The sequence below is a fragment of the Panicum virgatum genome, chromosome 8K, assembly GCF_016808335.1.
Source record: "Panicum virgatum strain AP13 chromosome 8K, P.virgatum_v5, whole genome shotgun sequence".
Taxonomy (NCBI): Eukaryota; Viridiplantae; Streptophyta; class Magnoliopsida; order Poales; family Poaceae; genus Panicum; species Panicum virgatum.
The window spans coordinates 4,943,369-4,958,401 of record NC_053143.1 but is presented as its reverse complement, the minus strand read 5'-3'; the positions used below and the strand labels follow the sequence as shown (position 1 = coordinate 4,958,401).

General features: G+C 47.5%; 3 protein-coding genes across 4 annotated transcripts; 1 reads left to right on the top strand and 2 right to left on the bottom strand.

The window, feature by feature from the left end:
- Positions 1-58: 58 nt before the first annotated feature.
- On the bottom strand, positions 59-4,651 carry LOC120643660 (tubby-like F-box protein 13). Its single transcript, XM_039920090.1, has 5 exons — positions 4,281-4,651; positions 2,788-3,225; positions 2,579-2,666; positions 1,245-1,383; positions 59-1,155 (listed from the first exon to the last, which is right to left on the bottom strand). Exons 2-5 carry the CDS (start codon positions 3,133-3,135, stop codon positions 402-404), a joined length of 1,329 nt encoding a protein of 442 aa, XP_039776024.1. The 5' UTR covers positions 3,136-3,225; positions 4,281-4,651; the 3' UTR covers positions 59-401.
- A 652-nt stretch (positions 4,652-5,303) lies between these two features.
- On the bottom strand, positions 5,304-13,742 carry LOC120643661. 2 transcript variants are annotated; one of them, XM_039920093.1, is made up of 3 exons: positions 13,170-13,742; positions 6,640-8,073; positions 5,304-5,618 (listed from the first exon to the last, which is right to left on the bottom strand). In XM_039920093.1, the coding sequence occupies exon 2, from the start codon at positions 7,983-7,985 to the stop codon at positions 6,678-6,680; it is 1,308 nt and encodes a 435-aa protein (XP_039776027.1). In that variant the 5' UTR covers positions 7,986-8,073; positions 13,170-13,742; the 3' UTR covers positions 5,304-5,618; positions 6,640-6,677. The 2 variants fall into 2 exon arrangements, with proteins under 2 accessions (XP_039776027.1, XP_039776026.1); XM_039920092.1 differs by having other exon boundaries at positions 13,463-13,742.
- LOC120645339 (uncharacterized mitochondrial protein AtMg00810-like) lies at positions 10,326-10,931 on the top strand. The gene has a single exon (XM_039922140.1). It carries the CDS (start codon positions 10,326-10,328, stop codon positions 10,929-10,931), a length of 606 nt encoding a protein of 201 aa, XP_039778074.1.
- Positions 13,743-15,033: the final 1,291 nt, after the last annotated feature.

Here is a 15,033-nt window from a genome sequence, read left to right as displayed (position 1 = left end):
ACGGGCAACAAACACAGAAAGCCAGACCCAAAATGATCCAGACTGGAACCCACTAGGATTATTGTAACTGTCTCTGTTAATACCGGCCTGATGAGAACAATCCAATGAACAACGCTAGAATCATCCAAATACGCATACAGAGTTATTGTTACAGGGAAACTACGCAACTGAAAAAGAAATGGGAATGGGAATGGGAATGCTGTACAACATGGCAGTAGCTACAGATTATCAGAAGGGTGTTCTGCTGAAACAGCCCCATGCATATTCTGGGGCTGTTTCTCGGTTAATAGGGCAGCACCACCTGCAGTAGAATGGCGCCCCCCAGATATACTTGGGGGCAGTCAGCTACTTTGATCTCTGATAAGCACCGGTGAGGGCGATGCTCACGCAACTGCCAAATATTATTCGCAGGCCAGCTTGGTGTCGAAGCTGCTCAGGCAGATGGCGAAGGCCTGGAAGGCTGACAGCGGGTAGCGGTAGTCCATGGTGAACATGTCCTTGGCAACCTTCCCGAACTGCAGTATGACCTTCTCTTGATCCGGCGGAGGTGCTGGAGCAGGCTGGGATGGGGTCGGGGCTCCCGCAGCAGGTTGTGTCGCAGCCACCAGCTGGAAGTTCTTGACTGAAGCAACCGTGACCCGACCGCGGAAGTTGAGGCACCAGCACTGAAGTTGCTCGTGCCATCTTGGAGCCTTGTTGCGGAGGACCAAAGGCCTGTCGTTGCACTCTTCATCGTCGAACAATGCCCAGCCTTCAGTCCCTAGGCCTAAGCCTGTTGCAACATCAGAGAACCGAGCACTGCTGAAATGCATAGAGTGGTCCATAACAGATGACTTTGACAAGGAGACACTGCCGAAGGATCCGCCGAGAGAGTGGGCAACAATGCTATCCGGCTGGCAAGGGACACTTCCACCAGCCTCAAGGCACGAGGCTGGTATGGAGTGCATTACACAGTTCATCCGCCTTGGACCTCGAGTTCCCAAGACATTCAGCTCATATGAGACTTGTGCTATGCTGTACCTGCTGCAAGAAACCTTTGCCGATGCCTTCTTAGAGTAGAATCTCTGGCTTGTTTTCCCTGTCTGTGTAGAACTTGCTGCATTGTATGGCGGCTGAGTATCATAGATTACAAACTTAGTGCCAAGGAAATTTGACCTAAAGTTCAAAAAATAAACATGTGTCAGATTAAAGCACCATCAGTTCTGAAAATAAGATGACGTTTATTCAAGCTAGTACAGTAGTACCTCAATTTCCCAATGTATGTGTTGGTATTGGTAGACCTAGAAACATTGCCAGAATTCATTGATATTATATATTCTGTACATGTTGCACGGCAGTTTCTTTTTGCTGACAGAAGGAATTTGCCATTTTCGACAAGCGCGGCTGTAGAGATGAACATTCATAGCATGTCCAACAGCAATACTGGTAATAAAATATTACAAATAGAAGACCAAGAAAAAGTGTACGGTGCGACTATTTTATATTCTGACAACTACAAAGTACAAACCCTGGTGGATACGAAAACTAAGATCATTCAATGAAAGCTAAGCAATCAATTAGTTCATAACATCCTGGAAGGATCACACAGCTAAGAATAAAAAGGTGACGTTGTAATCTAAGAATCTAAGATCGATCAGTTGACAGAACAGAAAAATGCTAGCTGCCATGAATAATTGATTAGTCTGTCTAACAAGAACAGATAATGTCTGTGCATCCTACGACTCTTGTTTAATACAAGTTTACAACATATGGATTTAGATACTGAAAATAAGTGCATATTGGAATACTGGACAATTGTTCTCAACTTTGTGACATGGATTCCAAGAGCAAAAGCAAGAACCTGATAACAAAATATCAAGGTTGCCAAATGAATATGCAGTTACCATCGCAAAGCTGTCTGTGCATGCATACAAATATTGGTAACACAGAAACACTTAACTAAAATGAGTTTACGTTCAAAAAGAAAAGACTTAACTAAAATGAGAAACAGAACTGTATAAGAATTTTCCAAACAAGGAGGGATAGAGTCCGGAACGAAGTTATTTGGGATAGGGTCGGAGTGGCACCAATTGAGGAGAAACTTACCCAGCATCGGCTGAGATGGTTTGGACATGTCCAACGAAGGCCTCCTGAGGCGCCGGTGCGTAATGGGGTTCTTGAGCGGGTCGATAATGTAAAGAGGGGTAGAGGTAGACCTAAACTGACGTGGGATGAGTCGGTTAAGAGAGACCTTAAGGATTGGAATATCTCTAAAGAGATAGCTTTGGATAGGAGCGCTTGGAGACTAGCTATCAATGTGCCTGAACCTTGAACTTATTTCTTTCGGGTTTCATCTCTAGCCTACCCCAACTTGCTTGGGAAAAAAGGCTATGTTGTTGTTGTTGTTGTTGTCATGATTACAAAGGACTGTGAAAAAAGCATGATTGCTAACTTGATCAAGAATAACTTTGTGAGAAAATAACTAGCATTCTCTCCGCAGAACACCATGAGTTTCAACTTATAAGTACAAAACGAAATACACTTATACAGATACCAGATTTTTATCAAGTGTCCATAGTCCACACAGCAATAAACTTACTTGAGCTAAGACAAAGGTACAGGTAGTAGATCTGTGTAGATTTATCCCTCTTAATGAAACACTGTATAGTTCCATCTCGAGGCCCAGGCTGTATAAAGAAGAGGAACAACAGGATCTTATTAGTTTATCCAAACATAAGTGGTATAATAATGTTGAACAAGGAATACTGATATTGCCAAAGAATAAGAACAAATAGAGAAAGTTATTACCTGTTTCAGAGAAACAGGAAAAGTGATCTTCCCAGAAAACTCTGGGTTCTTGACAATCTCTCTACACACCTCTCTCCATGTTCTGCAGACAGATGCACAAACAACTACATTCTTCCTAGAAGGCCATGTATCCTCACTGGCTTCCAACCTCTCAATCACATCTCGAAGTAATTCAGGAGGCAAGCTAGCCCAGCAGCTGTTCTGTACCACAGGCACTGGGTCGTGCAGCTCATGGACAGCACCATGAGATTTCCCTCTGCGATGACCCAGAAGACTGACCTCGAATCCCCTCTTAGATAAACTCCCAAAGCCATCCCTTACATCGCGCACAATGCTACGAAATGACATCTACTCCAAAAAGGAAAGAACACTGCCGAAGTACCAAAAAAAGGGGCTCCTAGAGACGCAGAAGCATATCCCTTAGCTGAACAGAAAGACCTGCAAGATGTATTAGTTTGTTAGTAACAATTTAAATTTATTGCAATTCCATCTGGAGAGAAACATGTGGTCAGCCATGTCCTTTTCCTACATCTAGCAACCTAGCTCCATGTAAGATTAAATTGAAAAAGTAACCCCCCACATGTAGTAAATGGACACATGCCATACAAAGCAAGCACAATGTCAATTTCAACACATCCGCTAGACAAAGATTGTTTCTACTATTAGCAACCAGATTTTACTGACATGGTGATCAAACCAGCATAATTAAAGCTCGGGTGTACTAATTCTATGACAGCCTATCATCAAGGGAAAAACCCTCAAGTTGAGGTCAGGTCACCACTCACCACCAATAAAGAACAAACATGTACCTTCCCCTAGTATGGCCACCAACCCACCAACCTCAATTTACTAAACTGTACCATCCTAAAAACAACGAGACTTAGTACAGTTAGTTGGGTTGGTTGGATGGACACTCGATTTGGTCAGGATCCCACTGCAACATGTTAATTTCCACTAGTACCCACTACACACAAAAAGAAATGAGACAAGACAGTACAATAATAGCAGAAGCATATGCATCATATGTAAACATAATAAGCAATAATGTTCATATGAAACCAAATAAAACTGGTGCTAGGGATTGTTTTTTTTTTTTGAAAAATGTGCCAGGGATTGTTGCATTAAGGGAAGCAAATCAGATGTAGCCCAGGAGGCACACGAAAATGAGCAACAGAACGGTGGAGCAGCATTTGTTCCACAGCATGGGACGAAGGTTGCCCCCAAAAATGAGTAGAAAAAAAAAATCCTTCTCTAGCAGCCAAATCCTGCGAAAGTCAACTACGGGAACAGTCAAAAGCGCCTGCCTTCCACACAAATCCCACCAAATTTCCTCCTAAAAAACGAGCCCGTCTCCATCAAATCCACCACACCCGGCGGAATCAGCAGGAGGAACGGCCCAAAAAACCTCTCCTTTCCGCGGGAACCAAACCGAAACGCTCAAGAACGACAACCCCAAAGAATCGCCGGGGCGGGCGGATCCGCGCGGCACGCACCTCGGGGGGCTCGAGCTGACGACGCGGCGGGAGCCTGGGCCCGGGCCGAGCCCGAGCTGCGCTAGGCCGGCGCCGGGTCGGACTCGGTGGGCGCCATCCGGATCGGAGCAGCGGGCGAGGGGAGGGCGCGGCGCGGCGCGGCGCGAGGACGGAGGAGGGGTGGCAGGAACGGAGAGCCGCCCGAGTGAGTGGTGGTGGCCTGGTGGGATTGGGAGAGGTCGGGCAGGGGGGAGGCAAACCAAGGCAAGGGCAGTGAAGAACAGAGACGCGGTGGGTACACGGGCCCGCGTGCGCGTAGCGGATGCGCCGCTGCGTGGGCTGCGTGAGCCTGTCCTCCCGTGCCGTGCCGTGCAATCCCGTTACGGGCGACGGAACGGGGCACGTGCCGGTAAGCTCACTGGCTTCGCTGGCGCAATTAGCCGTTGGCTGGCTCGGATGCAATTCAGTTAGTCTGCACAAGCAACGCCTTTACAACTACTGAGAAGTTCAGGTCGCTTCAGGGTTGAGTGATTGCTGGCTCACTAACCAACAGCTCCGAAACAGCGGATTAATGTGTGATGATGGGGCTGTGGTAATGGGTTGTGAGTCGAGTGTTTCCTAATTTGCAGAGTTTGGCCTGCAGATGCGATCTCCAGCGCTAGAAGCGGAGTATTCTGTATCTGGTAATTGTAGAACATCTCTGAGACAGCAAGCACTTAAATTCACACGGAAGGAATTATTCGTCCCCTTTTTCTCCATTCTTGACTCTCAAATTTGTTCCCTTAGAGCAACTCTAATATGGTTTCTAAATTTGGGTGAGCAAATGTCTATTTAGAAGCCCACTTCTAAATTTTACTCACCCAAACATAGGCCTCCACTCCAGCAGGCAGAATAAATTGGGCTTCTATAGAGGGTCCATAGTTGGCAGCCCAAATAGAGAGCCACCAAATTGGGGGAGAGATTTGGGAGGCCTACCAAAATAGCAGCTCATTTGGAAGGCCTGCTGGAGATCAATTATTTGCACCCACCAAACAAATATAGATATGACAGCATATTTAGTAGCTCTACTAGAGTTGCTCTTAGCTGAACCTGTCGCAGCTGCTTCACACCTTGGCATAAATGCTGAAGAAGAAGAAATACTACGGAATACTTCAAGTAACAGCCTTACAGACAAAGCACATCAAGCCCAATCCTGCTAATGCCCAAGAGGCGAATGTTACAAGCAGGAGGCCAACCAGTACATCACAGAGAACCAAGTCAAACGCACAGAAACGATTATCAGAGTCTACTTCAATCCAGTACCTAGTCTGGACCTCTTCCAGAAGCACAGCTCCATTCTGAATCGAAAGCCATCTGGACCTGAAACAATCGAAACAGAACGAGCGAACATTATTACTCACCATCAAAGTACAGGACAACCAGCGCGGGCTAAACAAAATAATAACCAGCGGAACCATCAATTTCCAGACAAAGGTACCTTCGACAATAAGCTTAGAATTAATTAATCACTAACCACGCCAACTACAGTGTTACACCTACAAATCTCACGCTTCCAGTACTAGAACAAGCATCAACAACCTAGGGTCATGATAAAGCACTCAGCTACGGGACATTTTTGCCAATCAAATTAAGATCATGTTGCTAGTTCTTAAGAATTTTAACCCACAACTCAATCAGACACAAGTACATGGGCCCACATTCATTACCATCATGGTAAGTAACATCACATAAGATAACACCCACTATGCCTCGTGTCTACAAGTGCTCCAGCATATCACAGGGAACTATAGAGTTCCCAAACTGACTAATAGAATTGTTGAAGCTTAAATGATATCAAACTGGAAGTTGCTGAAAGTGGCAAGGATGCTCGATCATCCGAATGACAGCCCGTATAGGGATGACAAGAATTGTGGAACCAGGGTAGCAACATGATTAATGGCAGAACTCTTCCCTTTTTACATGTAAAAATACTCTGTAACTCCCATTATCCATCCGTTGAACAGTACATATTACTAACAAAGAGTGTAATTAGTCAAATACAATAAATGCAGCCGCTTGCAAGTTGATGGAACAACCCAACGCTTTTCTTATATGCAAATCCTACATAAGCAAAAACATCTCCGGGATAACCAAGCTTAATTACTACTATACTGTACAAACTACAAGACTGGTTTTTGTTTTGTTCACTCCAATGTGAAACAATAGTGTGTTTTTGCAACACATAGATAAATGTTAGGTTATACACAACCAGTACATGAGTTCTATATCAAAAAACAGAACAGTAGCAACTTAAACACTTTCACAAGGGAAAATCCCCAAAGAGAAGTTGCTCACGGCAATGAATTTTTCTAAAGCTAATATAGTTTGGGATGTCACTTACTAGTTTAACACAGAATCGAAGCGTTGATAAACCAAAGGTCATGGATTATTCGCCTGGCCTTTTATCTTAAGCTCTAACTCTATCTCTTTCTGTCTTAGCTCATTTGCCAAGTGTTTATTTTCAATCATCATTTGTTGATTCTCCATCTCCATTCTTTCTATCTCCCTGTCTTTCTTCTTCCTGTATCGGTCCCACTTCAGACGCTGCCTTTTGAGTTCCAGATCTTTTTCTTCAATCTGCAAGAGACGTTTCTGAACCTCTAGTGTTTGTGAAGCCAAGTCCTGTTGCATCAAAGACCAGTTGGTTCCACCTGGGAAAGCCTTGTTGGTATCCACTTCGATGTCAATGGGACCAGACTTCTCAATACCTTTATGAAAGCTTGAGGTGACCAAAGCTGCATCACCATGGCGTGTCCTTTTGTGCGTGGATGACTCCCTCATGTTTGCATGCACGTGATGTTGCTCTTCATCATTCTCCTCATAATCAGAATCCACGCTTTGATCATCTTCATCATCATTTCCACTTGTGTCCCTCCGAGGATCATGCTCAGCTTTACTTCTAAGGGCAAGAAGTAGTGAGTGCTGAAGTGCATGATCTTCAGGTAAATACTCACGGTTGTTATTATGGTAGGAACACATCTGCTCATAGAACAAGTGCTTTGAGCTAAGTATCTTCTTCGCATCTTCTTTCTTCTTATCGGAAAGATGATTCATGCTATCAAGAAGTGCTGGATTTGCCACAACATTGCAAGCAATACCCCTGCCAAGGATGTCTGTAAGCCTTTTGTATCTCTTGTTAAGGTCATTGAACTTATCCTCGCACTGCTGTGGTGACACATGGCATTCTCTCTCGCCCAAGACCTTTGATATAGCCTTCCATTTTCCTTTCTTCTGCATTATTGTAAAGTTCCTCCTACGACCACCTAAATCAGGACCATGATCATCTCCAATGTATGACACTGCTGTAATTAAAAGCTTTACCATTGTATCTGTCCACTTCATCCGATGCCACGGGGAGCCCTTCTTGCCTTTGCTATTAGGGGTATCAGTAGCATCTTCAATCATATCATGTTCCTCATCATCATTCATGCTGTTCATTGAGTGATGATTGTGGTGATGATGGTTCTTATCACACTTTTCATGTTCTTTGAATTGAAACCCAGGAAAGTCAACAGGCTCTGTAGCCCTGTTTATAGTCATTGTGAAAGTCCCAGGCATCTGAGAGTTGTTGAAGATCTGTTTTCCTGAGTTTGGAGCATGGGTTTGCATAGAGTTGCCATGTAAGTCTAAACTGCCATAAGGAGCCCCTTGCATCATGCTTTCACGGGGTACATTATTGCCTTCCATTTGCTCAAAAGGATCACTTGGAAACTTACACTTCTTGTTAAAACGGATACAAGTGCCACAAAACTTCACAGAAATATCATGTTATCACCTGGGAAGCAATTTGAGATGAAGTATTAAAATCCATTTCATGCATACTTATGTTTTAAGTGTGAAACCACATAGCACAGCCAGAGTGCAAACTTTTAATCAAGATTACTTATGATCAAAGGAAAATGTGAAACTTGAGGACTCAATTAACTACCATATATTTTCGTAAATTGTACAATGGTATACAAAAGAGACCATTCAGCCCAACAATCTTCCTGATGGCATTGATGATATCATAAATTGTAGCCATTGAATTAATGGGGTGGCAATAGTTGCCGAAATATCCAAAACAAGTGCAGCATCATGAAAAGGAAACATTATAGGGAATGTATAGTAAAGTTATCAGATATGTAATCAAGCTTCCAGAGAGCCATTTTACCTAGGTTGTTGAAATTTTATAGAAATTAGTGGGCCGCAGCTAATTAGTAGCAAAAAATAGGAAATTCTGAGCATTTGTCATGCTTCAGTGGTTGGTTTACTGGAAGTCACTGCTATAGTGGCAAGTTGGTAGGTGTCTAAACAAGAACATGCACTGGGGGTACTGCTCTGTTCGTCACCCTAGGAACCAAGCATCAAATTTACAAAGGAAAAAAAATCGGCCGGGATTGGGATAAGTGAACACTTCCATACTAATACAAAGATCAGCAAAATCAACGTTATGTTGATTCACTTGTTTTGACTTAAGACAAGAAAACCATTTGTTCACCTAGTCCTGAAAGATATCTTTACTTCACAAATCCAAAAATTGAATAAACTAAAGTGTTGATAATAATTGGTAGCTAGTGGTAGCATAGCCTTTTTCATGCTTCAGCAATGGGTTTACTGATAGCAAGCTGGAACTTGATGCCTAAATGGGTACTTGGGTAGCCATACAAAGGAGAACATGCAAGGGAACTGCTCTTGCCCTTCCCCCCAGACAGAGCTGTCTATATCTAATGGTTGTAGGATATCACTAAGACAGCAAGCATCAAATTCACATAGCTAATATTCAGACATGATTGGGGTAAAAGTATATCTCCACACCAATAAATAGGGAGAAATTGTAGAGCTAATAACAGAAATTCATTTCTTTGACTATCCCCGAGAGATTGTTGGATAATTCTAGCACGTTCACCACACTATCTAGTTATGTTTTTAGTTTTGTGAATAAGTCAGGTTGCTTCTTTTGGGCGAGCCCGAGTCTGTAGGTGCCGAACGCATGCAAGTTCATGCTAAAGTCATTGAGTCCGTGGCGCGCGGCATGTTTCAGTCATGGGATGGCGCGACAAGAACAGAGCATGGCGTACTTGGGCGGTCGAGGTTAATCGTGGCCACGGCCGGTAGTTTAGCAAGTGTAAAAGTTTCCTTTAAGATTGATTAGATACACCAAAAAATGCTATGAAGTTGCGGCACAAAACTTGCTTTCTGTTCACGGATGTTCCAGGTCTTTACATGCTTTCCAGCCAGTTCGCGTGTGTACCGGTGATCGCCTGCGGCGAGGGGTCGCCGGGATCGGCCGACAAGTGGTATCAGAGCTGGGTCCGTAATCTCCTGTGCCCATGCACACTCGAGTGGTGTAGGCCTGAAGCCCAGTGGACCGTGGGTGTGTGAGGCTCGTGTGTGCTCGTGTGTCGAGCCGGTCATTGGTGGACCTGCGGGTGTGAGGCTCATGTGTGCTCGTGTATCGTGCTGGTCATTGGTGGACTGTGTGGGTGTGTGAGACCCCGGTCAGTGCTAAGGGGGGCACCAATGTGTAACAGAGGAGATTGTTGGGATTAGTCCCACATTGGTTGTGGGGGGAGAGTTGAACCAACTTAAATGTGGAGGAAGTCGTTCATCTCTTGTGCTAGCTTTTGGGGTGTAGCAAGACTTCCTCTGGGTGTGCGCCCTGTTGGACCGATGAAATCTTTGCACCAATGGCGCGAATGGAATCTGTGTGCATGGTGCTCGTCGTGGCAGCGAGGGAAGGTTGGTTTGTGCATCACATGGATATCAAGTCCGCTTTTCTCAATGGCGAGCTCAGCGAGGAGGTGTACGTTCGGCAGCCACTGGGGTTTGTCACAGCTGGACAGGAGCAGAAGGTGCTCAAGCTGTAGAAGGTGCTCTACGGTCTTTGCCAGGCCCCACGTGCCTGGAACCTGAAGCTGGATGCAGGCTTGCGCGAGCTCGAGTTCGCCAAGTGTGCTAGTGAGCATGGATTGTACACACGGGGCACGACGGCATCGCGAGTGGTGGTGGGTGTGTGTCTACGTTGATGACCTCATCATCACGGGGATGATCAAGAAGAAGGTTGAAGCATTCAAAGGAGAGATGCAATGGCTATTTCACATGAGCGATCTAGGCCTTCTCTCCTACTACCTCAGGATCAAGGTGAAGCAACACCAGGAGGCGGCGACTCTGGGCCAAGCCGCATACGCCCAGAAGCTGCTCAAGAAGGCGGGGATGCAGGACTGCAACTCTTGTCAGGCACCCGTGGAGGTGCGCCTGAAGATGACAAAGGCGAGCAACACGCCAATGGTCAACTCCACCATGTGGCGCAGCCTGGTGGGCAGCCTGTGGTACCTCGTACACACCTGGCCTGATATCTCCTTCGCAATTGGGTATGTCAACCGGTACATGGAGCAACCCCACGAAGAACATCTGGCGGCAGTGAAGCACATCCTGCACTACATCGCCGGAACTATCGACAATGGCATCGCCTTCCCCAAGCGCGGCTGCAAGCAGCACCAACTGATCGGGTTCAGCGACAGCGACTTGGGGAGGGGGGAGGGGGGACATCGACGACAGGAAGAGCACCACGGGAGTGATCTTCTTCCTCAACAACATGCCCATCTCGTGGATGTCTCAGAAGCAGAAGGTGGTGGCCCTTTCGTCCTGTGAGGCACAATACATCGCCGGCGCATCGGCGGCGTGCAAAGCGGTGTGGCTCGTGCGGTTATTGGGCGATGTGATCGGAACGGAGCCACGGCCACCAAAGCTGAAGCTGGACAACATGTCCGCCATTGCTCTCAGTAAGAACCCCGTTCTCCATGGCAGGAGCAAGCATATAGATACAAAGTTCCATTTCATTCGCGAATGTTTGGATGACGGGAAGATTCAAGTGGACTTCACAAGCTCTCAAGATCAGCTTGCTGATGTCCTGACGAAGTCGCTTGGGTGCATCAAGTTTCAGGAACTCTGGGACAGGATTGGCGTCGTGAAGCTCATGTGAACGCTGCAAGAATTAGGGGGAGATTGTTGGATAATTCTTGCACGTTCACCACACTATCTAGTTACATTTTTAATTTTGTGAATAAGTCAGCTCGCTTCTTTTGGGCGAGCCCGAGTCTGTAGGTGCCGGACGCATGCAAGTTCATGCTGAGGCCCAATCATTGAGTCCGTGGCACGTGGCATGTTTCAATCGTGGGATGGCGCGACAAGAACAGAGCATGGTGCTCGTGGGCAGTCATGGTTAATCGTGGCCACGGCTGGTAGTCTAATTAGCAAGTGTAAAAGTTTCCTTTAAGATTGATTAGATACCCCAGAAAACGCTGCGAAGTTGCGGCACAAAACTTGCTTTTCTGTTCACGGGTGTTCCAGGTCTTCACGTGCGTTCCAGCCAGTTCGCGTGTTGTTCCGGGGATCACCAGCGGCAAGGGGTTGTCGGGATCGGCCGACAGAGATCACATATTGACATAGTGATATAATACTAAACCCAAAATAACTAAGATTCTGGGAAGCTTCAATCAAAGGTGCAGAACAAACTTCATCACCTATCGATTTCATCCCAAGAGACGACAAGAAAGAAACTCTGCCGACGAAGGTCCTACAATCAAAGGAAGTACAATGGAGCAAGAACCACCCACAAAGGGCCTAATCCGTTCACGATTCCCCCCACGCGGAACAACACATTGGCTGATTGGCCTAATAAACACCACGGCAGAAAAGGACGGTAGCTAAACAGAAACACTGCACATCAGGAAAGGCAGCGTACGGTGGGACGAGCTCACCGTTGGGGGCCCGCCGGCAAGCAAGGAAAAGAACCGAGGCAGCGCCATCGGATTGCCACATGCTAGGGATGAAAACGGTTGGAAAACCCCTCAACCATTCCCGCAACTGTATTTTTTGGTCGGGAACGGAAACAGGAACGAGAAAATCGGACGGGAAAACGAAATCGGTATTACGGGATATCGGGAACGGAATCAATCGGTCGGGAGCATGCCGATTACGATCGGGAATCGATAACTCAAAACGGGAAAATACATACAACCACTTCAAATATTTAACTCGATAAAATAATTACAACTATGCATAAATAACATGAAAACAAGACTCGTATAACTAAGAAACACAGGTAAAGTGAATCACGAATTCACAATTCACGTTGGAACACATGCAAACAACAATTCACGTTTCCAACACAGGTAACACAGCCGACTACGACAAATACGGGAATTCCCGCGGGAATTTTCCCGGCTGAAAACGGGAACCGTGAAAATGGTCGGGAAAACACCCCAACCGTTCCAGTTCCCGTTCCCGCCCGTTTTCCCGTTTTGTTTTCCCATTTTTTCGCGAAAACAGTTTACGGTCGGTTTAAACGGTAAACGGACCCGGTCGGGACGGGATTTTCCCGTCCCATTTTCAACCCTACCACTTGCACATCAGGCGTGTGCCTCCCTCCCTCACTCCTTGGATTGGGAGGCCATTCTTGGGGCTGGTAGCCATAAAGCGGAGACTAGGAGAACGATTAAACTAAAGTCTCATTTGGATATTTGGATTTTTAAGTTACTGTCACATCGAATATTCCGATGTCAATTCGAATATTCCGATGTCAATTCGAATATTTAAATGCCAATTTAATATAAAACTAATTGCATAAGTTGCTATTAGGGCTCTAGACAAATCTTTTAAGTATAGTTAATGAATGATTAGTGCATAATTACTGGAGCAATTAGTGGTCAAATTATGGATTAGGCTTAATAGATTCGTCTCGTGATTAAGTCACGAGTTATGAAATTAGTTTTGTAAGAATATCTCCAGCAGATTGCTTAAATTCATCTCCAATATAAAAAAACTACTATTTGAGAGATTTAGGAGACGAGAAAGAGCTCCAGCAGATTAGCAACAGGTTCCTAGTACCAAAATTTTTTGAGCAATTGCCAAAATCTCCTCCCCTCTCCCCTAGATGTAGGGGAGAAGCAAGCCGTCGAAGTGCTCTCCCCTATCGACGGTTGGCTTGGCGCGCCAGAGCTCTCCGTTCCTCTGGCGCCATTGCTCCGCCACCCGCACGCCGCTGCTCCACCCCAGCGCAGCGGTGGTTGCGTCCGGCGCCCCGGCTACACCCCACGTCTCCGGCCCAGAGGATCTCCGCCAGCATTCGCGCTGAGAAGGGCACTGGGAGGAGTTGACCCGGAGGAACCGCGGCGGCGCACCTTTGTCGTTGTCGTGGCTCCTGTGGAAGAAGCCGGCGGCAAGAGGCCGGAAATAGCAGCCGGACAGGGGTGCCTGACGGGGTCCCATGGTCCTCCACGCACGCAGCCCGCTTGAGGTGCTTGCTGCTGTTGCTGCCTTGGACTTGGGAGTCCATCCGTTGGGGCATGGCTCCCTGCGACCCTGCCTCCCGAGCTCGCGGCAACGAAGATGGGAGGAGGAGGTGTCGGGAGGAAGAGGATAAGTCGAGGGGAGGAGTCATACCCATGACATGGGGGACCATGTGGTGGGTGGATCTATTGGAGATTAGTTTTTGGTACTCTGCTGTGGGGGTTGTCACTAAAAATGCAAAAATAATTATTGGAGATTGTCGGGTATCACGATTAGTGACACCCTAATCGGGGTACTAAGATCGCTTTAAAACACAAACACATGCTAAGGCAACTGGGCCCACAAAAGGCCCACAGCCTCCCTCCGATCTGGAAGAAAGGAAAGGACTCAAAGAAGCCCAAACACGTGGCCCACCGACACGGTGCGGCCCATCCACGGTCACCTCGGACCGCGGGGTGGTTTCCGCCTCGCTCGAGGGTTCCCGTCAAGATCCCTCGTCTGCGCCCCATATTTCCGCCTCGCTCGAGGGTAGCGAACCTACCCTCGAGCAGGCGAATCATCTTTGCCTCGCTCGAGGCCACCCCTCGGCGCAAGGGACAAACAGCCCTGCAGCTCACCCGCCCGTCGTACGGAGGCTTTAAGTGCCAATCACTCCTCCACAGTGCTCAGGACAGACGGTGTCAGACCGCCATTTCCCACGATGGCTGTGACCGGAGTCCCATCCGCCAACTCCGGTCGCTGCTCCGCCATCCCGGGCGCTGTGGCGATACTATGGGACCTGCGACGCGGGACGAAGCGTGCCCGGCACTGCTCCCCGCACTATTCTGCCAAATTCCGGCCGACCAGACTCTACCTCATCATACGTATGGCCCCGGACCACCTCCTTCTTGGGAGGGGGTCCGGTGTCGCCACGAGCCCCTCGGAGAAGGACGCCCATCACTCGCAGCCAGGAGCCCGGACCTCCTCCATCGAGAGGTCCGGGACCTCCACGTGTCTCCCGGACCTCTTAGTGTGCACGACAGCACTCCGCCCAGGGGGTCCGGGACCGCCGCGTGCCCCGCCGCCGCCGGAGTACGCAAGATCCTGACCCGCAGGGCCCACGGAACGCCACATCTAGAGAACTGTACGCCCTACAGCGACGACCACTCCGCCTACAGGGGTTGACAGGATGCCGGCGCGATCTCCGCGAGACTAAGGACGATGGCCAGGACGATCGCCACGCCCAACGCCATGCCTCACAGTGTACTTTCTATAGTGTTTGACCACTGCACCCCCACGATTCGGGGGAAGACGGCGACTTACGTGTTCCCCTACTCATGTATCCCGCCCCTCCTTGTGTCTATAAAAAGAGGAGGCGGGCATCCCTTAAAAAGGTCGGTCGACTCCCTAGACATCTACGGCTCAGAGCGCACGCACCGGCTCCTAGCTTCCGACATCGTTATTCGCCACGCTCAAACCCCTC